A 24313-nucleotide genomic window follows, 5' to 3' on the forward strand; every position below is an offset into this window, starting at 1 on the left:
TACCAAATCAGGGGCATATGAGTCATAGGAGCCCCCTTCCCCTTGGAAGGGACCAGGGAGGATAGGCAAGGAATTCATTTTTCTAATAACTATGAGGGGAGGTCTTCCAAGGAAAGGAAGAGGAATCCTCCTCTTTTTGTCTCTGGGTGCAATCACCTCTAGATGTGATTCCTAGGAGTTTTGGCAAGTTCCAACAGCACAGAACCAGCCCGGCTGAAGCTAATACTGAGACGGCAGGACAGAAGAAGCAAGGGACCCAGTCCTTGATGTCTGGCACCTGCCCTCTGCTTTCTGTGGATTTCTCATCATGCAATACAGCCATTCCTTCTTGATTAAGCTCCTGGGCAGGGTCAGGATTCAGATGAGGTGAATGAGGCAGGGTTGAGCAAGCATGGAACAGGATTCTGTCTTCAGTTAAAATGTTGCTGTTTTACTCATCATGGAATTTTTGCATTCATTTTTATTTTTCATGTACATGTATGACTGCATGACTGATGTGATCCTATAATCTGAAAAATGAGAAATTGCACTCCATTTATATATGATCTATCAAAATGTATAAATGCATTCTACGGCCACATACAACAAATTAGAACAAATTAAAAGATTTTAAAAATTCAAGTATGGAAATATTTATCTTTCTTGCTAAGTTTATTGGTACCTTCTTAACTTTGCTCCTGAGCCCCTCACATGTCTCAACCTGGGTTTGGCCCTGGTACTTTCAGTTGCAATTTTTCTTAAAATCAAAATCATCTGCAGGGTAAAATAAAAATGGTCACGTGGATCAAAGGCTTTAGGTCACTCACATGGGATAAGTGTTGAAGTGCAGTTCTAACTGTAGAACAGGCCTGAGGAAGAGCCTGAGAGCTGACACTCCCTGTGGGAAGGAGAGCAAGTGACCCGGGGAGGTGGAATAGAGAGTGAGTCTGCCACCAACACAGCTTGTTGCCGGGTCACACAGGATGTCTCCAGGTGCCATATGAAACCGCAGTGTCTTGGAACACTGTGGGAGGAGCACAGGCAGGCCGTCCAGATGCTGGCTTTTTCCTTCCCCTCTTCTCTGCCAGGGGTAGAAGTGCACCTGCTGGGGCTTTACCACCCTCCCTCCCTGGTACCTCCAGGAAGCCACTGGACACTCAGAGCCTCCAAAGTTTCCATCAAACCAGACTACAGGTGGCCCATTCTCCTGTCAGTGCTGCACAAGGGACTTCTCAGACTGCACATTAAGGGCCATGACTTTACAACAATCGTGGCAACACACTGAGCCATTGCCAGGGTTACTCTGGTCAGGATGCAAGGCAGGAGGCCAGGATCCAGGGGAGTAGACAGAGCCAGCAGATCAGGGGGCAGGACATAAACTGGGTCTGCTACCAATCCACACCTCCCATTTTACACAAAAATTAATTCCAGAGTATTAAAGACCTGAATATTTTAAGATCAATGAACTATTAAAGTACTCAAAGAAAATAAGATACTGCTGCTATTTAAGCATAGAAAAGACTTTTTGAAACAAGACACAAAAAAACAGAATCATAAAGAAACCTTTACCAGCTTGATTGCACTAACAATAAAATGTTTTATAAGTTAGTGGTTCTCAAGTAGGGGCAATTTTGCTCCACTGGGGACATTTGGCCAAACCCAGAGACATTTTTGGTTGCCAAGACTCAGAAAGAGGGGCAGTGTTCAGTGGGCATTAAATGTAGGCCAAAGATGATGCTAAAAAAAAAATCCTATGATACACAGTTGCCCACATCAATGAATTACGCAACCCAAAATGTCAACAGCACCTAGGTTGAGAAATCCAGTCGTGCAAAGTTAACAGCATCAGTAAAGTTCTGTGTGCCACTTTGAGGTCCATTCCTGGGCTGAGCTCCTCTGTGCATTTTCTTTCCTCCTGATAATGGCATCTGGAGCTGCCTCTGACTCCCTTCAACAGGTGGACAAGGCTAAAACAGAAGGAGGGGCTCTGATTGGCCACGTGGCTAGAACCATCTCTCCTCTGCAATCCTGGAGACCGCTGCCTAAGAAAATAATTTTTTCCTTAGTCAACTGTACATGGGGCTTTTTTGCTAAAGTGGCTTGCTTTTACCCTAGTGAATACAATATATGTGTGAGCAGTGGGTGTAAAACTATAGAGAAAGATCTGGAAGTACACATACAAAACTCAGAGTGGTGGCGTCTTCTAAGCAGGAGGATAGGTTTGGGATGGGTAGTCAAACAACTTCTCTGTGATAAAATAAGTATTCATATAGTGTGCAATTTTTAAGATTAAAAAAAACTGAGATTATGTTGCTCAAGCACATTCAAACAAATGATAGCTACTCCTAGTAAGAGTTCTGCACAAGATAACTAAGAGCCCACGGGTTGTTCTCAGGAGACCCAACACTACAGGACTTTTCTTCTGTGTTTGTCAAATGGCATTATCTCTGAGGCCAAGTTTCTTCAAAGATAAAATAAGGATAATGATACCTCCCTCACATGGCTGGTGTGGGGAATAAAGGAAATATATCACATATTAAGTTCTTAGAATTGGTGCCTGGTCCAAATACTCAACAAATGTAAAATATTATTATTATTATTAGGATATGAGTGAAAGCAAAGAAATCTATTTCACTGGAAATCTATTTTTGAAAATAAAATGAAAGAAATGAAAATAAAATGAAAGAAATAACTGCTAAACAAGGAAAGAATAAGACAAAATTCCATTCCACTTACCACATATGTGTTGAGTATCTCTACTGCTGGATACTAAGATACACAGATGAGTAAGACCTGCTGCCCCGCCCCACAGATGTTCAGAGTCTAATTGTGAAGGCAGATGAAAGCAAAGCTACAAATGCAATGTAGAACTTCTCACCTGTGCAACTAGAGGAGTGGGACAATGAAATTATCAATCCCTTCCCTGAGTTGATTGGAGAGATTGGGCTAGAAAATTTCAAAAGGAAAGAGACATTCAACATGCACAGAAGTTCATGAGAGGCAGAAGCAAGCACAACTAGAGAGATGGACCAGAACCACCACGGTTGGTGAGAATCCAGACATGAAAATGGGAGAGATGAGAAAGAAGATTCTAGAGGCATCGGAGGCCAAAACTGGACCTCAAGTGACCCACTCCACACCTCACCCTGGCAGCAGGGTGTGGATATGAAGGAAGAAGTGTGGGGGTGGGGGGGGAGGCTGTTGTCTGTGTAGTTAGAGCAATGAGCATAGCAAGAGCATGGGGACCCAGGAGAGAGGCTGTGTTGGTGGCAAAATTCAAACAGCTGACACTCTGGCAAGAGGAATACAGGAGATGCTGAGGATGGTTATCTAGTTTCTGGTGGGTGTGACTGGTTGAAGCTCTGAAATAGAGAGTCTGGGAAGTGGAGCCGCATCACAGGCTGGACGACAGAGCTGTGCATGGCTCTATCCATAAGGCCAACATGATAATGAGCCAGCAGTCCCTGGTCAGCCAGGTCTGAAGCGGTAATCACCCAGGTGACATTACCAGGTCCTGTACAGTGACAATGAGGGGCAGAATTAAGAAGACAGAGGTGGGGAAAGGCAATTGCTGGTCTCAGTTCTCCATGGAAACCTGGAAAATGGCATCCATTTCATAAACCAGCAATCACATCCTTAAATAGGCCCCAGAATAGCCCAAACCCACATCTAAACTCATACTCAATCTTTCACAAGCATTTTGGTTTCAGCTTTATAGGCTGCAGGTGCTACAGAGATGAAAGATGAAAATGTGTTATCCTGTATTAGATTCCCTGGTATCTGTATGCTTATTCTTCAATATTTCCAATTAAATCATGAGGAAATAATTATGCAAACCATAATTTCACCATCCACAGGAAAATGATTAGTTTATTATCCTTGAGAGGTTTGTCCCAGAGCATCTAAAAGCTTTAGATAAGGAGCTAATTTAATTTTGGTTCCCCTTCTGCTAAGATTTCATACTCTGGAGTAATATATACAAAATAGGGAAAACATGTGCAGTCTCAAGGTCAAGAATATTAGCATGATTATTAATAACTAGAAATGTGGCTTTCATACTGTTTTACTTCTTAAGTCTCCAAAGTTCTGTCTTACATACTAATCTCCTTTATTCTCAGAGATAATATAAATAAAGCAAGAATTCAAAAAAGTACCTAATTTATAGTTGAGGCAAATTACACTTTGGGAAGAGTCTCATTTTTATATGTTCATGGCTGACAAACTTAAAATGCTGTGAATCACAGAATTTTATTGCTGAAAAAAAAAAGTCATTCCATGGAACTTCACTTACTTTCATGAACAGATGAAGGCTCAGAGCAGATCCATAACTTGATGATGTTCACATAGTTAGTGAGCAGCAGCACAGGGGCTAGACCCCAGGTTCTCCAATCCAGCATGCTCTCCTTCACCTTATACCCACCTACCGTCATCTGTTCATTTTTTAAAAATCATTTTTCAAATCTAAAACTAAAAAATAAAGCTAGATGTCAATTGCCCATATTCAAGCCTCTCTGTTATTATCTCTCTGCCTATTGGCTTTATTTACTCTCTTTCCTCTACTGGTTTTTCTCAAGTTCATAAATCTGCCACCCTTTAAACACTCACACACACACATACAGGCACACACACACACCTTTGATCACCGTCCCTCTCAAGCTACTTCCGCACTGTCTTCCGCTTGTAGTTAAACTTTTTAATGTCTCCTCTAAAGATCCCCTCTTTCTTCCTTCCCTTTCTTACTCAGTCCACTGCTGACACTGCAGTGATCTCTTCTCACCAAAGTCACTCGAGATCTCAGCCCTAAGAAAATCTTTGCCACCTGCATCTCAGATGGAGCATTAATCTCCAGGATATATAAAGAACTCAAAAAACTTAACACCAAAAGAACAAATATCCCAATCAATAAATGGGGAAAAAAAAATTGAATAGACACTTCACAGAAGAAGAAATACAAATGGTCAACAAATATATGAAAAAAATATTTCACATCTCTAGCAATTAGAGAAATGTAAATTAAAACCACACTGAGATTCCATCTCACTCCAGTTACAATGACAATTATCAAGAATACAAGTAACAATAAATATTGGTAAGGGTGTGGGAAAAAAGGTACACTCATATTGCTAGTTGGACTACAAATTGGTGTAACCACTGGGGAAAGTTTTCTGAGATTGCTCAGAAAACTTGGAATAAAACCACATTTTACCACCATTTTACTCCTTGGTATACCCAAAGGAATTAAAATCAACATACTACAGTGTCACAGCCACATCAATGTTTATAGAAGCTCAATTCACAATAGCTAAGCTATGGAACCACCCTAGATGCCCTTCAACAGATAAACTGATAAAGAAAATGTGGTACATATACACAATGGAATATTACTCAGTCATAAAGAAGAATGAAATTATGGCATTTGCCAATAAATGGCTGGAACTGGAGGCTATCATGTTAAGTGAAATAAACCTATCACAAAAAACCAAAGTCCGAATGTTTTTTCTGATATGCAGATGCTGACACATAATAAGTGTGGGGGTGGGAGGGACAGAAGTTCATTGGATTAGACGAAGGGAAGGGAGGGAAGATGGGAACTAGAAAGACAGTGGAATGAATTGAACATAACTTTCCTATGTTCATATATGAATACACAACCAGTGAAACTCTACATCATGTACAACCACAAGAATGAGATCCTAATTAGAATAAGTTATATTCTATGTATGTATAATGTCAAAATACACTCTGCCATCTATATGTAAAAAGAACAAATAATTTTTTAAAAAAAAGATCTCAGTCCTAACAAAGCCCTAGTACCTCGTTCTTTGAAGATACCTCTGCTCAATGAGACGAGGTTGGCCACCCCTTCTTTATTGAAACTCTTCATTCCTTGGCTACTGTAATGCCAGTTGTTTGGTGTTTCCTTCTCACCCTCCCTGTTTACTTTGTTTTTATGAGCCAGCAGGGTCATGAGGCATGAGTTGACTAATTTGTCAGGGGGCAGAAGACTGCTAACCCCAGATGAGGATCCTCCCAACATCTTGCACCCAACATCCCAACCCAGAAATCACCATTCCTTCTTTCATTTATTCATTCAGCAATACTTACCAAGTGCCAGCTATGTACCAAATAAAGCACTTGACACCCTGGGCATAGTGGTATGAAAGGTGAGAGCTTCACCTCTGCATCCAGTGCGCCCACCTCCCACCCACGCCCCTCCAACCCTTCCATCTCTGGGAAAGATGCAGCAGATCATGTCATTCTCCTTTGATTAAACTCTTCTTGTGGCTCTCTTATGAAACCTGGCTCCTTAGAAAGGCACAGAACTGGTCTTTATGTTTCCAACCAAAGCTTTTGCTGTTCTCCCCAGTGAGAATCACGCTGAACAACTCTGTAATTTCCCCAAACATGCCCTTTCCTCCTCCTTGCCTTTATATATGCAGTGCCTCTTTCCAGAACACCCTTATTTTCTGTGTAGAAAATTCTACTCTTCCTTTGTGTTAGTCAGCTTTTTCATCCCTATGATCAAAAGACCTGATGAAAACAAATTTAAAGGAGGAAAAATTCATTTGGTGCTCACGGTTTCAGAGGTCTCAGTCCACAGATGGCCAGCTGCATTCCTCAGAGCTTGAAGTGAGGCAGGACATCATGGCGGAAGAGTGTGGTGGAGGAAAGTGGCTCAGGATGTGACCTGAGAAAGACTCCCCTCACCATGGACAAAATATAGACCTGAAAGGCACGCCCCCAATAACCCACTTCCAGCCATACCTTACCTGCCTACGATTACCACCCAGTTAACTCTTCAGAGGATGAATGTACTGATTAGGTTAAGGTTCTCACAACCCAACCATTTCACTCTTAAGTTTTCTTGTATTGTCTCACACAGGAGCTTTTGGGGAACACCTCACATCCAAACTATAACATCCTTCAAAGACTAAAATTTCATCTCCCTATGTGACACCTTGTCAACACCCCTGCCTGGTGTACTCACAGTTCTTTGAACAAACCCAGGTTATAACACTTAACAATTTATATTGAATCACTGTTTTTTTCACTTCAGCCTTTCCAGTAGATGGTGAGCTCCAAGAGCAAAACAAGATGTTATGTAACATTGCATATGCCTGAAGCTTGGCAAAAGCTCTGGTACAGTTAGCAGGCATCAAGAAAAACTTTTTGAACTAATTACTATCTTTTCATGGGCACCATGAATATGTGGTGCTTGTGTATCCCTATCAACATCGGGATTTTCTGAGTTGATTTTATCTTCTTTACAACTATCTACACCTCACTGCCTCTTTCCATTCTATTTATGTACTTCAAGTGGAAAAGATAAAACCTGACCTCTTTTCCTATCCCTCAGGCTCCTCTTCTTTATTAAGTTGAAACCAAAAATATTAAACCACAAAGAGACTTTTCGTTTAAGCCCCTCCTCCTGGAGATAGCTAAAGAGGCCAGATTTCCTTTACTGGATTTGATTTATTCCTTCATAATGGAATAAAAATCAACTTGAGGGAAACAGTACATAGAGCCAGAAGTGATGCAACGATTAATGAATGAGTTATTACATAATAAAGCAATTTAATTGACTATTCTTAATTTAAAAGGCACAGCCTCTATATTCTACCCTGTTTAATTTCCCTTCATTCTTTCCTGTCTTGTCATTGTGGAGTAATTACCACATAACCCTCTTTGAAAGCCCTGCCTTCCGCTCAGCCTATTCCTGCCCTTTTAAACGAGCCACGCCCACCCACCCTGGAGCTCATTGGGATTGAATTAAAAAGTCAGCACACACAAGTGCAGTTCACGACTCCGCCTCCAGGGTGCCCCCCAGCTCCCGCGGCTGGTCCAGCCCCCTCCAGCTCCCGCCGCTGGTCCAGCCCCCTCCAGCTTCCGCTCAGTTTTCTGGATTCCTCCGCCCTCTCATATTTGGGGTACGTACGTGGCTCTCATACTTTCTTAGTAACCTGGATTGATGAATCAGTTTGGACTTTCTGACCCGCTGACCTTGGCATCCCTCCAGGATGGAGGTTCCAGGACTGCTTTCTTGCTGCTGAGCAAGCAGTGCCCAGCCTCAGGCCACAGAGAGCCACCCGTGGGGAGCATGGCCTCCGGCTGACCAGTTGTCAGTGCCGCCTCCCATTCCTATTTTTATTGGTCTTTCCCGTGTTCTAAACTCTCCCTTCATTAGATTTCCTCATGTCTTTGCCTCATAAAGTTCTGTACCCCATGGCCTCCCTGCCACCAGTTTTCCCTTTCCTGATAGGCCTGTGTCCGCCACGAGGACACCCCTTGCCCTCCACAGGGTGGCAGGTGGGATAGTGTGCTCCCCGCTGACCACTTCCCACGCATACATACCATCCTGCAAAACCCTGTTCAACCACCGGTCCTGCCTTCTGCCCACTCACGCCTCCTGTGTGTCAATTTCCTGGTCACCCCCTCTCATTCATTAAGGACTTTAGGTAGCTGGGTCACCAGAAATTGACTTCAGCCCAAACTATTTCTCTGTCCTATTTATAACTCAGAATCCCTATCCCAACTTTCTCCTTCCAGTTTATTCCAGTCATCCCCTGACCCTCGCTTTTCGAATTCTTTGGGACCTTCCATCCACGGACCCATGTACTTGTCCTCGCATCAGTCTCTCCTTTCCCCCAACGCCACTTAGATTCAATGACCTTTCAATTCAGGTTCCTGCCCCAGGGCTCTCAATTTTCTTTCCCCTCTGCTTACTGTAACTTGCCAGTTAAACTCTGGGTGAATCAAGATAGCTGCTCTCCCTGTGCTTACCTCGTGCATATCAACACTGCTGGAGAAAACCAAGCATGCTGCAGTACAAAGTCACCCCTTCTTTTCTTTCTCTTCTTCCTCGGTGACCTCCTCAGATCGGCAGCGAAGAATCAGTCCTCGGTTCTTACCTCAGCTAAGGGGAACGCCCCCACCCCAGCTTCTCCCTCCCATCTTCCATGCCTCCTCCTCCTCTCTCCAGCCTCCTGCTGAGGGTCAGTTTTCATCTTTTTCTTCTCTTTCTTACCTGTATTCACTCCTTAATCTTCTGACCTCGTGACTTTAAACACCCCTAGATGCCACTGACTGTGGAATGTGTATGTCTGGCCTAGTCCTCCCCTGGAATTCCACAGCTACCTACCTGAATTCTTGAGCCGGATATTTCAAGAGCATCTCAAATCTCATGGGTCCAAAAGCTAGTTTTCCCCCCTCCGCCCACCTTGTTATTCAGGCCATCTTCCCATCTCAATTAAAAGCAAATTTATCATTCTTTCTTGGGTCAAAGACTTAAGTCATACTTGGCAATTTCTTTTAATCTCCTGTCTAATCAGTCAGGGCACTGGAAAACACCACCTTTAACAGTTCATTAATCTCCATCATTAATAACATCATTTGTATGCAATGGTCAGAACAAAACCAGTTTGCAGTGGTTCTCAACTGTGACTGCACATTGGAATCACCCTGGGGGACTTTAAAACATATAGCTGTGTCCCACCCCCAGAGACTCTGATGCAGTTGGTCTGGAGTGTGAGTGGAGACTTAAAAGCCTTCAGGTAGTTCTAAGTTACAGCCACGATTGCAAGTCACTAAGTTAGGACTTTAAAATAGAAAAGACCTAGTGAAACTCATTATTGTTAATCAGCATTTAAATGTCAAGTAAAAATTGGTATCACACACTAAAAGCAATATCCCAAATATTAAAATAAATAATAATTAAAACTGGGAAGCTGTATAAATATACCCTAATCTCTCCAAATGAGCTTTATTATTTTAATCTTTTATAATCTTTGGTTTCTCATTTGGATAAAAATCTCTTTTATTAGTTTTAAATACTGATTGTTTGGTGAGAATATCATACCACTGCCTAAAAATTGAACAGAAAATCACTAGGTCTCAGCTGTAGCTTCTGTATTTTCTTTTCAAGCACAGAATTGTTTTTTCTGTGAGTTTTGGGGGAAATGAGCTGAAAAGAAATGAAACTGAAAACATCTCGCTCTCTGTCAGGGTTGAAGGAGTTTAGCAATTGAACAAGGCCAGTTTCATCACCTTAACTTTCTTTTTGTATTTTCTAGCATTTTTCCTCCAAATGCATTCAGACTATGGCATTTTCACAGGTGTGACCACTTTGTAGTTTTTTTAATGGTAAGTTAGCAGACCAGGGACAAGAGACAATTAGGAAATCGAGGCTGGGGACTGAAAACAGCTCACAGAGCAGTGGGTGAGAAGGAGGAAACCAGAGGCAGAGGAGGTGATGGAGGACAGCCTCAAGCTCCTTTTTCGGGCTCTTGCCACTGCGTGGGAGACGAGAGAACAGACCAACAGCTAATAGATTGGGAGAAGTTTCCCCACATCATCACCAGCATTTCCCTTCCACTACCTAAACTCTATTTTTTCCCAATTGAAATTTCTATTTCTACTTGTTTCTTGAACCAAAAGGATATTCCAGATTAACGCCCAAATACAGACTGAGTTGCCTGATTTTCCTATTAAATTTCTCTTCTGATGCTTTTTGTTCCAGAAATACGACTAAACAAGCTGGTTTTAATCTGAACCCCAATTTTACTTCTTTTAAAATATGTCAACCAGGAGCACCCCACAAATCAATAGTAACAATTCCTATAGAAAAGTCCCTTAGAGGGACTAAAACACTAAGTCTTGTGGTGCATTTTATTATTTATTTATTTTTTTTAGCCCTTATTTCACCACTCTGTACCACAAGCTTGAGTTATGATAACACTTCTCAAATTATTTTAAGCAAATGAAAAAATATTCATTACACTATGAAAACAAATATCCCAAAATATTTTCTACAGCTACAGTTTTCATGTCTGAATATTTACCTATGACTATATGAACAGTAGTACTTGTTCTTTCAATCATTTCTAATTTGACTTGTGAAATGTGGAATTTTTCTATTTTTGAAAAATGTCTGAAAAAGTAAGAACAAACCCTTCTCTTAGCACTACACATAAGGGGCCTTTTTAGTCACTGTCTGTCCTGGATTAATAACAGGCTGACCCTAGTTTCACTCCTCTAAACAAGGTGAGGATGGTTTGTGCAGGAAATCTAAATCTGGCCTCAGAGGTAGCCCAGTGATTTTCCAGGTCAAGGCTAAGCGAGAAAGCAAAGCTACGAAGCTCTGCATTCTTCCAGATAGCGAAGACTGCAGAGCTAGCTAGGAGAAGTCTGCCACCTAGTGGGAAATTGTGGCCACTGACGGTTCCTTTATGTATTTATTTATTTACTTCTTTCTTTTTCTTTTTTCTTTTCTTTCTTTCTTTCTTTCTTTTTTTTTTTTTTAAGATGGCTTGAACTTGACTTTTAATGCTGTTGGGAATTGGTTTCTCCATGCAAGGTAAGATTCTTCCTTGAAGATTTTTGCTGCCAGATCACTGATGGAGGACCTTGATTTGTGTGCTTGGGGACTTGTAATGGGAATTCGATGGCACAGCCCATGGGCATCAAGTGCTTCTATACATGTATTAAAAACCACATTGTACTGTATAAATATGTATAATCACTGTAGGTCAATTTAAAATAATTTTTAAAAGATGTTTCTATACACAGTTTTTGTGGTCATGGCCACAGCTTCCATTGAAGTCAGGGCAGACTAGTAAGAAAATATGCAACAACCACTTACATTCAAGGCTGAGACACAAAATGTTCCATTCTACTAATTAAAATTGTGCAGTAGTGTCGTGTATGAGGTGTTGCTTCATAAACTAGTGTCATGTAAAGTGTTAAGTGTTTTATTTCACAAATCCCTTCTCATTTCTACAGTAATCATTAATGTATTCAGTGTGCTTTTTCCTCTTCCATGGTAAAAATACAGGGTGGGACATACACTCTACCCCATCACAATGACTAACATCATACAATTCTATACAGAGAATATTTTCCATTTGTTCGGATCCACGTAAAAATCCACCCTAGTTTATGGTCATCTTTTGAAAATGATTGACATATTCAGGTAAAATTAAGTTGGTAGCCCCTCAGATCTGTTTCTGCACTTTTCTTTATCTTTGTCACATTATTCCACTTCAATTTACATTTTAAATGATTATTTTTCATTTAAAGGAGCACAAATAAAGGTATTATACACAGACCCCTATTTCACCCTTTCTCACCTCCAGTCTTACTTTCCACTTGTAGTTTGGTTGGCTGCTTCTTTAATTCCTTCGTAATCTCTAAATAAAATACTACTACTGCTATTCCCAGATCTGTCTCTAGTGGACAGTCTTAGTTTGGGTTCTCTCAGAAGCAGACCCTGAGAAGAAATGAGGATAAAATGGGGAAGTAAGATGAGGGGAAAGCAATCCATAATGGGCAAATCATCAAACCAGCAAAGATTTAGAAACAGTTCTAGACTACAAAGTATCATCCTTTTCTACATTACAACTAATTGTTCCTTCTCCTACACATCCCATCTCTTCCTCAAGCCCTTGAAAAGTGTCAACTTTCAATTATATAGTTAACTTTTCAATGGTAGGTACTGTTTATTTGAACTGTCTGGTCATGAAACTACATTGCCACACATCAACAAAGTTTGGGGAATTTGGAGATTCAGCAGGTAGAATGATCTGGTGTTTATGTTAAAACAGATGAAACAAACAACCACTTCCATGTGCAGAGCTTACACCTAAAAGACACAGAGGTTTAAGAGCCTATGGCAAGATAACCTAGTGGAACACTAATTAGCATTTATTCCCCTTGTGTTTTCCCTTTCATCTCCTTTCAAGCAAGGAGACAAGCCTTTAGCATTTCCTTCCCTCAGTGATTTTTAAAAGTAGAAAACAAGTCACTTTAGATCAGAGGCGTCTGTGTCTTTTGAAAACTAAGCTGCCTTCAGAGAGGACACCAGGGGTCCTGGAGGGAAGAGTAGAGAGGTGCTCTTGATATCAAACAGGAAAAAGGGGGAGCCCAGCAGTTTGGAAGGAGACAAAAGTTAGTGGGTCCTAATTCCTCACCCTTTCAGGATGGAAAGGCTAGACCCAAGGTCAGATGTCCCATGTCTTCCCAACTACTAACTGCCAGGCATGCACAGCTACTGGAACCAGAGACCAGACAGGATGGAATAAGGGACCCCTGGGAAGTGACTAATGTCCAAAGGGGTCAGGACCCCAGTCACTGGCACAACACTGGGTAGTATAGGGACTTCCAGCTGTATTTGAGTTGACTTAAAGGAAATAAGGAAATGTCATGTTTTGCACATCCCAGTTGGTACACCAAGATTCATGTGAGGACCACCTACAAGGTGGAAAAGATGGCCTGAGTGGTACATGACCCCAGTGAACACTGATTAAGAATGGTGGGGTTCCTGAGCTGTGGCGGACACTGTGCAAGAGAACCTGTGTGGAGATAACTGAAAACTTTTGGAAGACTTGGCTGCTAGGAATAATGTGCTTAGGTACTTTAGAACATTTTAAAATCCCTAAACAGACCAACCCCTCTTTCAGGAACAACAAAACATAAAGCACTTGTTTGTTATTGTTTTCTGACTTTGGGGAAGTGAAAGAAAAACAGGACAATATCAACCAACAAAAATAAATAAAATGATTATTTCCCCAACATTGCAAAACATACATAAAGACCAACAAACCCTGGGTAGAGAGAAGGCAATCAGGAAAGGAAGCGAGGACAACTGTATCCCGGTTAGTTTGGTAATATTAAAGTTCTCTGTAATTCCTAGAAAAAAGAACTGAGGTCTCTAAATTAATTCTCTTTTTTTAAAATTAAAACTCTTCCTAGATAAGCGGAAGCCAATAAATATGTTGCCTGGGAATGAGTCAACATGTTGGGACAGCAACCGGAAAACTATTCTGGCTATGCTGGAAATGATGGTCACCAGAAATGTACATATTCCAAAGTTTCCAATAATGAAACTCCCATCCCTAGAGGAGAGATATTTGAATCTTATTTAGGGAATATCACCAAGGAACTGGTGCTATTGCAGAACTAGAAATCGAGAAGAGGAATGCACAGTTAATATACCTCCCTGGGTACTCTACTTCTTCCCCTCCTCTCCAGCTCCCTCCTCCAGCCACCCTACCTGGTCTCCTTGCTGTTTTTCCCACCTGCACCCATCGCACCTGCATTCCCTCTGTCTGTCTGAATGCTCTTCCCAGACCCCAGTGAGGCCACCTATGCACTCCTTTCGCCAGCATCTTCTCGGCGGGGCCTACAGTAGCTTTCAAACTGGAGGTGCCACCCGGGCACCGCCTTTTGAACTTAGCACCATAGCAACGTGACTTATTCCCTTTGTTTACTGTCTGTCTCTCCCGGCTTGATAACCACCAGGACAAGAGATGCTGGGTCATTTACTCAGTGCTATGTCCTCAGTCCTTAAGAGTGTCTGGCACACAGTAGGTGCTTAATACTCACCGAAAGAACAAATGAGTTAGTACAGATGGAGCAAATGCGTAAACGGCCTGAGCTTAAGGCACTCCAGCTTTCACGGCTAACCCGCCTCCCTCCTGAATTCCCAGCGGGCTGGGAACCTGCCTTCCTTCACACTGCGCTGGGAAAGCAGCAACCCAGCTGGTCCTGCAGGAACCCTGAGGCGGACGCTCGGTGGTGGGGTTGCTCCCCAGAGCGCCTGCGCGTGCTCCTGCCGCTGAGCTTCTCCCAAGGGAACCGGGAAAAAGGAGAGGAAGGACTGCTGGTGCTCCGCTCCATGAATATCAATATGGATGCTCCTTTCGTGCTCTACTCCAAAAAGGAAATTCCCTGAGGGCAAAGGGGCCGGCAAAATTTCTGTTCGGGGATGAGGAAACCATGCCACACTTTCATAAACGTGACCTGATATGAACCAATTACTATAAAACACAATCCCTGCTTCCATGCCTGTTCTCTTGCCAGGGAGAGACGAGGCTACAAAGAAATCTGGCAGCATGTTCAATGCACCAGAGGAAGACATATTATTTCTGGTGTCTGGATAGCACTGGGGTTGGAATGCAGAATTTCTCTCAAGTCTTATTCTAAATAGAATTTTGTACTTACTTATAATTTGCATTAATTACTTACCAGTAAACTCAGATATTTTTTGCCACGATTTCAACACAAACATGCCTACACCAAGATGTCCCAAGCTAAGCCTGGGACCTTTTTGCACTGTGAACACTCCCACCCCTCCTGTAACCCTGACTGATAAATGAGGAGTTGGGATGTGACCAAAAAAAAAAAAAAAATCCTTTCATGGCAAAAAGCATGCCACAGACAATAACTACTATGGTGCTCAGGAAAGGTCAAAATATTTAGAAAGACAATGTAGTGCCCCATGTGAAGAGCATTGTTCAAACCACCACCTTGGATATAAGCTCTTTGACATAGACCATTTTGCTTTATTTTTTAATTCTTTTAAAAATTAGGAAACAAGTCATGTTAAATATAAACATTTTTTAATATAAATGGAAAGTAAATATGCAGTAATACCAAAAATACTCGATCTTCAACTGGGGGCTTTTTTCCAAAGATACAAAATCATTTTTTCAAAAGATACAAGATGCAGATAAATCACATTCACACCTTACAAATGTTCAACATGGAACAATTCAAATTCACAATGAAGTCTGAATATTTTCATATTTTTCACCAGCTTGAAATATAAAAAATGATAATGGAATCATTCATTCTCATATTTTTGAGTAAAAAAAGAACTAATCATGTACGTTAATATTATCATTTTATGTATCACTCAAAAGTACAAATAACCCTACAGATAGAATGCCATGCTTATAGTGAGTGCAGTATGAAAATACTCAGACATTAATCAGGCATTTGTAAATGAACTGTATTTTAGAATATGTCACACAAACACAAGTCCATCTTTCTCTTTGGTTCAAAAAATAAAAGAGGTAGGTTCAAATAACATAAATACCTATTATATCACTAGATTTTCATGAAAGTGTTGTCAATTTATAACAGAAATTACTAGAAATTAAATGGGCACAGGAGCTAAATGAAAAAAGTATTAAAAATCACTTCAACTAATAAATTTTGGTTTTTATCACAAATCAGAAAAGATAGTTGACTACAAAAAACGGTTTTAGTAAGATTTTAGAATGTTACCAATATTATAAATCAATTTTTCTATCATGTTCCTAAAACTATCATGTTCTAAATGAAAATATGGATTTAAATGTTTACAAATTGTGTCTTTCAGTTAAATAAGTAATCTCATGTGTAAGATTAATATATATTAATACTAATGTGTACTACACCCTTTTAGCTTTGGGCCACCCAAACTGAGAATGGCTGGTTCAAAAATATTCAACAGTAAGGAAGAAATGAGCATGTCACTCATCCATGATCAACTCACTTCATGTCATTAAGAAATTCCAGATTACTAAGAATTGTCCAAAGGAGCCTTCCTGATTAAACAGAATCTGACTGAAAGTAGGAAACCAAGGAGAAACAAAGTAGAGATGCTCTTCAGAAACTGATATAAGAAAATGCTTTTGTCTCCCTGATGTTTTTCAAAGCTATGACAGAATAAATGGACTCTTTCAAATAAATTGCCTATGTTGATGATTTAACAGTATTATATGACAATCAGTGTATAATCCCAGGAACCAAATAACAGTGTAAGTAAAATGGAAATGCGCCCACTGAAATAAATATTATTTCATTGTTCCTCCTTACAAATTCTGCCACTTATGTCCATTTCTACTCTGATTAAAGAAATATTGGGTTATAAGCCCTATGTTTATTTAACTGCTATAAAATAAACTTTAAGTATGATGATTTTCTATTAATGATTCTATGAGAAAAGTTTAAGTCTATAAAGGCATTTAAAATGTAGAACAATTTAAGTCATAAGATTTTCTGATAATTTTAAAAAGACATTTAGGTATAAAGGAATTGCATAAATTTGAATCAACTAGAATAGAGATTAGTGATTTATTAATTCTACCATGCAAAAAAAATTTAGTTCAAGCAAGTACATTTTCAGTTTTAGGAGTCAGGGCACAGATCTGCAGAAGGACTAATCAGAAAACACAAAGTTCAATTTTGTGACTTTCTTAAAACTTAATAAAACTATGATTTTTAATATTTCTGTATACATAAAATTGAGCCCAAACATCTTAGTAATCACTGATATACTATTGTGAAAAAAATATATGCCACTTCCTTTGCCATAGATTCATCACAATTGTAGAAGTCACTCCAGAGACTGTTGAAAATTTCAATAGGCCAATTTTGCGAAAGCAAAAACTTCAACTTGTCATTTCTGGGTTACTCCTAAAGTTTGCTTCATGTTTTCATACACCACATAACTGATGCCTACAGCAGGGAGCACCTTCATGAAGTTTGGGGTGATGCCTCTGTAAAGTCCTGGTATTCCTTCTTTGGAAATTATTCTTCGAAAGAGGCCAACCATATTCAGCTGTGAGGCTCCTTCAACCATGGCTAGAAAATTACGAAAAGAAACAAAAAACAAACCAGGCTAATTTAGTATTTAAGCATGTTTAATTATATTATAATAAACAACTAGATTCAGAATCATATTTAGAACATGAAAAGATAAAATGTATTCCCAAGGGCCCAAGAAAATACCTTTTTAAATAATTCTTTGTATGACATCTAATAGTGAATGTTCTGACTATAATAATGATGGCAAAAACAGTTCTTTATTGAAAATTACTATGTGCTAGGTATTGGGTTAATTACTTCCCTTGCTAATTCTACAAGGTAAACATAACCATTTTATAAATGAGCTTGGAAAGATGAAGAAATTTGTACGACAACACTCAGCAAGCAAGTGGTAGAGCCATAGTCTGTTGACTCTGAAGCCATATGCTTTCCACCTCAATACTCTGCCACCTCCTACTCCCTCATTAGCCATCCACTCCACAGCAAAGGGTTAAATTTTGTCAAGTGGAGGAAGTATGGAGAAACTTTGAGAATCTTAGGAAAACATAGGGGACTTGGGCCTTGAAAATTATCTCAGTAGAATAGAAAAGGATGCAAGGAAACCTCTTCTGCTGCACAACAAAGACAAGGACAGGAACCAATACATTCTAGGGGACACAGACAATTGTTGGATGTGGTCATTACATAGTTGGTACCAAGAGGCTGAAATGGGCAAGGTCGGGGTAGGAAAATGCAGATGAAGCTAAAAGTGGGGCCAAATGACTAAAGGCTTTGGGGTTCCCACTAAGAAATTTGGAATTGACTCTGAAGACATCGAAGAGTTACAAAGATGTCTGAGCAGATGTGAAATGATCAGACCTGACTTCGGAAACCACAAACATGGTCGCCATGCAAAAGTCTGTGCTGGAGTTAGCAGACAGGAGGGGTAAGCTCATTAGGCAAAGGTGTGAATCAGACTGCCTGGGTTTGAATTCTAGTGCCACTATTACCAAATGTATAACTTTGTAGAAGTTCCTCTCTTTGCCCCAGTTCCTTATCTGCAGAATGTGGGTAATATCAGTGTCACCCTCTCAAAATTATTACAATGGTTAAATGAGAAAACACACAGAAACATTTAGTTTACTACTTTGCATTCACACGATTGGCTCTCAGCTCCTCCAAGGTGCTGTCTTTGCTCCTGCCTCATTAACTTTACACATACTTTTCCTCGGGCTGCAATGCTGTTTCTTGATCCACTCCATCTGCCTTTGCCCACCCAACTCCCACATCTTTCCAGTATCCAGATGGAGTTAGCTTACAGCCTTCACTCTATGCTCCCCTAACAAAGGGGAAGTGATTTATTAAGGTTGTTCACTTTCTGCATGTGTTCTGCTCCACTCTACAATGACAGGAACCACATCTTACTTGTTGAGTGCTCTGACCTAGCATCCAGCAATGTCTAGCACCCAGAATTGGCTCAAGAAGCATTTTTCAATTAATGACCCGCTTGCTTGTGAAGGAGAAATGGATGCACTTGGAAAAGTGGTTGGGGATGGAATTGTAGATGCACTATTCAAAGAAATTACAGTGGATGAGATCAAACAGGGAAAAAAGTACAAGGAAAAGAAAGGTATCAAATGCATACTTCAATAAAGTGAGTATAGCAATAAAAGCCAGCAAATAGTAAGGAAAGGATAATCAATGAGTGGGCAGAAGAACCAGGACAGTACAGTATAATCCAAGTCAAGGAAGGAGTTAGTAACACAGTGAGGAAGAATCCCAGTTCAAAGGTTGTGAGGTTCAAGTAGCAATAACAACAAACAATTTCAGTCACTATTTACTAAAAATTTAACAAGTGCCATGTGCTTTTCATATATTTCTGCTAATTCTTTTCATTCCCATCCACCGAATAGAAAATGGAAACCAAAAGAGATTTAGGGCAAGGATATAAACCCAAATCCATCCAAATGCCAAAACTTATACTCTTAAAACATGCATTCAACAGAGTAAAAAGAAAAAATCTTATTCTGTTTAAATATGAATCATACATATACATGTAGTTTATATATGACATTAAAATAGTCCAAAGAAAATAATCTTATTCTGTTTATATATAAATCATACATGTAAAGGTGATGTATTCATGGCATTAAAATTTCATGAAGTAGAGATACTAAGAACTTCTAAAATGGAAACTTAAGGAGACAATAATGGGGAAAAATTCAAGAAATTCAATTAAAACTACACTCAGCTGTTTCAATTGAAATTGAAGTTCCCAAAGCATGTTACTGATGCAGCACTTTTATCGGTTTTATCCTTTAATCAAAAACTCAAGAGGTGAAAAACCTATAATAAAATTTATGTAACACTGAAGAAAGAAATTAAGAGAGATACTAGAAGATACAAGGACATCCCATGTTTATTGATAGGCAGAACTAATATTATTAAAATGCCCAGAGTATCAAAATATACAGATTCAATGCAATTCCCATCAAAATATGATATTCTTAATAGAAGATACAGAAACAAGCCCACACAACTACAATTATCTGATTTTTGATAAAGGTTCCCAAACCATACACTGGAAAAAAAAAGACAGCCTCTTTAGCAAGCAATTCTTAGAAAACTGGATATCCATATGGAGAAGAATGAAAATAGATTCCCATTTCTTACCCTGTGTAAAAGTCAACTCAAAATGAATCAAGGACCTAAGTATAAGACCAGAAACTTTGCAACTATTAGAAAAATAGTCAAAACACTTCAAATAGAACTACCATATGATCCAGCTATGCAGCTCCTTGGTATTTCTCCAATAAAATTAAAGTCAGCACACTTTAAAGATACAAGCATGCTTACTTCAGCACAATTCAAGTTATGGAATCAGCCTAGATGTCCATCAACAGATAAAGAAATGAACAAATAAAGAAAATATATATATATATATATATATATATATACACAAATATATATATATATATATATATATATACACAATAGAGTTTTATTCAGCCATAAAGAAGAATGAAATTATGTCATTTTGTAGAAAATAAATGGAACTACAGAGCAATTTTGAGCAAAATAAGTCAGATTCAAAGAGAAAAGTATTTTATGTTTTTCCTCATATGAGGGAAGATGGAAAATATGGAGACAAAAAGGATACCATGAAAGCAGAAAGGTGACCATTAAGGTAGGGAGGAGAAGAGGGTGATGGCATATTGGGTAGTGAAATTTATCATATTGTGTTTTTATGTATGTGCAAAAGTGCCACAATGAAACACGTAAATCTATATAATTGAGATGCACCAGTGTAAAAATAAATAAATAAACTTACCTTGGGCTTGCATGCGAGTCCTCACCAAAGCCAAGGGGTAGCTGGCCAGCTGGCCACAGGTGCTGGATAAGGCACCACATCCCAGCAACACCACAACACCAGGGTTTACAGAGTCCTTTGCAAAATTATCAAGCCAGTGGGACTTCAAGAGCTGCCCCAGAAAAGGAGAAAAGAATAAAAATAATGACATGCCTGACAATCACTTTCACTCTAAGTAAACATTTTCACAACTATCCTCATCCTTATAAGAGACTGCCATTTACAGTGAGAGGCAGGCACGTGTTCCTGGGGGCAGCAGTCATGGCAGGAGGCAGTAGTTCTACAGAGAGGCAGAGAAGCAACTAGAGATACAGAACATGAGGGGTATGCCCTGGTTGTTCATCTTCTTTTAAAGTAAACACAAAGATCAATAACACACCTACAAAATATTGTAGGATCCAAAGACTATTTCTTATGGAAAATACTAATAAAAACATTGTAACACTAATTATATCTAAGTTTACACTCTCGACACATTTATTATTTCATTTGGTCCTTACAGAAACTCTGACATGGATCTATTATTCTGATTTTAGAAATAAGGGAAATTTATTCTGATAGAAATTTTTAAAAAAGGGCTGAGAATCAGGTGTGCTGGTCCCACCACAGAGCCATCTTCTCTCCCCTGTTATTCTAGGCCCCAGTATTTCATTAGAAGGCAATACAGAGGATAAGTTGTATTAAATGTATATGTTAGTTAGCTCTTTAAACATAAAATATTTTAAGTATAAAATTTACACTAGGGCTGGGGATATAGCTCAGTTGGTAGAGTGCTTGCCTCACATGCACAAGGCCCTGGGTTCAATCCCCAACACCACACACACACACAAAAAAATTTACTCTAATATGATCTATAACTAGTTCAAATCATTTGGTTTTTAATCCTATAAGATTATCATAAGATTTCTCAATAGAAACTTTGCAAGCCAAAAAGAAGTGATATGTTATATTCAAGGTGCTAGAATAAAAAGCTGTCAACCAAGATACTATATTGGCAAACTTGTTCTATAAATATGAAGCAGAAATTAAGAGCTTCCCAGATATATGAAAGCTGAGAGAATTTATCACCACTAGAACTGCCCTATAAGAAATGATAAAGGGAATCCTTCAAGTGGAAACAAAAGGACAATAAACAGCAACACAAAACCATATGAAAATATCAACCCCTGGTAAAGGTAAATATAAATTATAAAATACTATAGTATTGTACTATATGATATAAATAACTTCATTTCTACACTTCTGGTGTAGAATTTAAAAAATAAAAGCATAAAAAGTAACTATAGAGCTGGAGTCATAGCTCAGTGATAGAGCGCTTACCTAGCATGCATGAGGCCCTGGGTTCAGTTCTCAGCACCACATATAAATAAATCAAATAAAGGTCTGTTGACAACTAAAAAAAATTTTTTCAAAGTAACTATAAATCTGTTAATGGGCATATAATATAAAGAGAAGTAATTTGTATCATCAACAAGTAGAGAAAAGAGGTCAGAGTTGTAGAGGAATGGAACTTTCATGTAAGATTGGAGTTACATTGCAATTAGTTTAAAAGAGATTGTTATAGCCTTAATATGTTTCATATAATTGCAATAGTAACCACTAATATTTATAGTATATACACAAAAGGAAATGATGACAGAATTAGAATATGTCACTACAAAAAAGTCAACACAAAAGAAGGTAATAAGAAATGAAAGGAGGAACAAAAAACTATAAGACAAACAGAAAATGATGAACAAAATGGCAATAGCAAGCTCTGTCATTAACTGCTTTCCATGTAATGGATTAAAGGTCTTCATTAAAAGACATAAATCACTGAATGGGTAAAACATACAGGATCAACAATATCCTATCTACAAGAGGCTCATGTTAGATATAAGAACACATGTCAGTTAAAAGCAAAAGCATGGCTGGGAAAACTGGAAATCCATATGCAACAGAATGAAACTAAACCCCTATCTCTCACCCTGCACAAAAATCAACTCACAATGGATCAAGGACCTCGAAATCAGACCAGAGACCCTGCATCTTATAGAAGAAAAAGTAGGTCCAAATCTTTACCTGGTTGGCTTAGGATCAGACTTCCTTATCAGGACTCCCATAGCACAAGAAATAAAAGCAAGAATCAATAACTGGGATAGATTCAAACTAAAAAGCTTTCTCTCAGCAAAGGAAACTATCAGCAATGCGAAGAGAGAGCCTACAGAGTGGGAGAATATCTTTGACACTCATACTTCAGATAGAGCACTAATTTCCAGAAATATATAAAGAACTCAAAGAACTATACACGAAGACTACAAATAACCCAATCAACAAATGGGCTAAGGATATGAACAGACACTTCACAGAAGAAGATCTACAAGCAATCAACAAACATATGAAAAAATGTTCAACATCTTTAGTAATCAGAGAAATGCAAATCAAAACTACACTAAGATTCCATCTCACCCCAATTAGAATGGCAATTATCAAGAATGCAAGCAACAAAAGGTGTTGGAGAGGATGTGGGGAGAAAGGTACACTCATACATTGCTGGTGGGGCTGCAAATTAGTGCAGCCACTCTGGAAAGCAGTGTGGAGATTCCTTAGAAAAATTGAAATGGAACCACCATTTGACCCAGCTATCCCACTCCTCGGTCTATACCCAAAAGACTTAAAATCAGCATACTACAGAGATACAACCACATCAATGTTCATAGCTGCTCAATTCACCATAGCCAGATTGTGGAACCAAACTAGATGTCCTTCAATTGATGAATGGATAAAGAAACTGTGGTATATATATATACAATGGAATATTACTCAGCTATAAAGAATAATAAAATTATGGCATTTGCAGGCAAATGGATGAAATTGGAGAATATCATGCTAAGTGAGATAAGCCAATCTCAAAAATCCAAAAGGCGAATGATCTCACTGATAAGTGGATGATGACACATAATGGAGGGTGGGCGGGGGGCAAGAATGTAGGAAGGAGGGACTGTATAGAGGGAAAAGAGGGGTGGGAGGGGTGGGGGGGAAGGAAAAAATAACAGAATGAATCAAACATCATTACCCTATGTAAATGTATGATTACACAAATGGTATGCTGTTACTCCATGTACAAACAGAAACAACATGTATCTCATTTGTTTACAATAAAAATAAATTTAAAAAAAAATTTTTTTTTAATTTAAAAAAAAAGCAAAAGAATAGAAAAAGATGAAGCTGTGTGCTGCTTAATGATGAGGACACCTGAGAAACGCGGCTCAGGTGTTTTACCACCATGTGAACATCGCAGAGTGCACTTACACAAACCTACATCATGCGGCCTACTTCACACCCAGGCCATATGGTGCACACATATGGTGCAGCACATTTCCCCCAGGGCCAAGATGAATTGAACAACATGAGATTAAGTCAAACACAAGAGGAAATGCAGTAATCAAGAGACTCAATAAACATGAGATGTATAAGGCTGATATAACACAACACACTTATTACAGTAGACATTTTTTTTGTACCAGGGATTGATCCCAGCAGGGAGCTTAACCACTGAGCCACATCCCCAGTCCTTTTTTATATTTTATTTAGAGACAGGGCCTCACTGAGGTGCTTAGAGCCTTGCTAAGTTGC

At 39.2% G+C, this 24313-nt stretch overlaps 1 protein-coding gene and 1 long non-coding RNA gene across 3 annotated transcripts in view; both read right to left on the reverse strand.

Annotated features, from left to right (window-relative positions):
• Positions 1-2705: 2705 nt before the first annotated feature.
• Positions 2706-9072, reverse strand: LOC306657380. 2 transcript variants are annotated; one of them, XR_013762780.1, is made up of 4 exons: positions 8704-9072; positions 5794-6682; positions 4271-4446; positions 2706-3493 (listed from the first exon to the last, which is right to left on the reverse strand). It is a non-coding gene; the product is annotated as an uncharacterized lncRNA (long non-coding RNA). The 2 variants fall into 2 exon arrangements; XR_013762781.1 differs by having other exon boundaries at positions 2706-4446.
• Positions 9073-15745: 6673 nt separating this feature from the next.
• LOC306657234 (mitochondrial adenyl nucleotide antiporter SLC25A24) overlaps positions 15746-24313 on the reverse strand; it is a 47296-nt gene continuing 38728 nt past the window's right edge. The window contains exons 9-10 of the mRNA XM_079133037.1: positions 20660-20810; positions 15746-17385 (exon numbers count right to left, since the gene is read on the reverse strand). Of these exons, the coding sequence (XP_078989163.1) occupies positions 17201-17385; positions 20660-20810 (336 nt within the window). The 3' untranslated portion in view covers positions 15746-17200. The remainder of the gene's footprint in view (positions 17386-20659; positions 20811-24313) is intronic.

Source organism: Sciurus vulgaris, assembly GCF_902686455.1.
Source record: "Sciurus vulgaris genome assembly, chromosome: 1".
Taxonomy (NCBI): domain Eukaryota; kingdom Metazoa; phylum Chordata; class Mammalia; order Rodentia; family Sciuridae; genus Sciurus; species Sciurus vulgaris.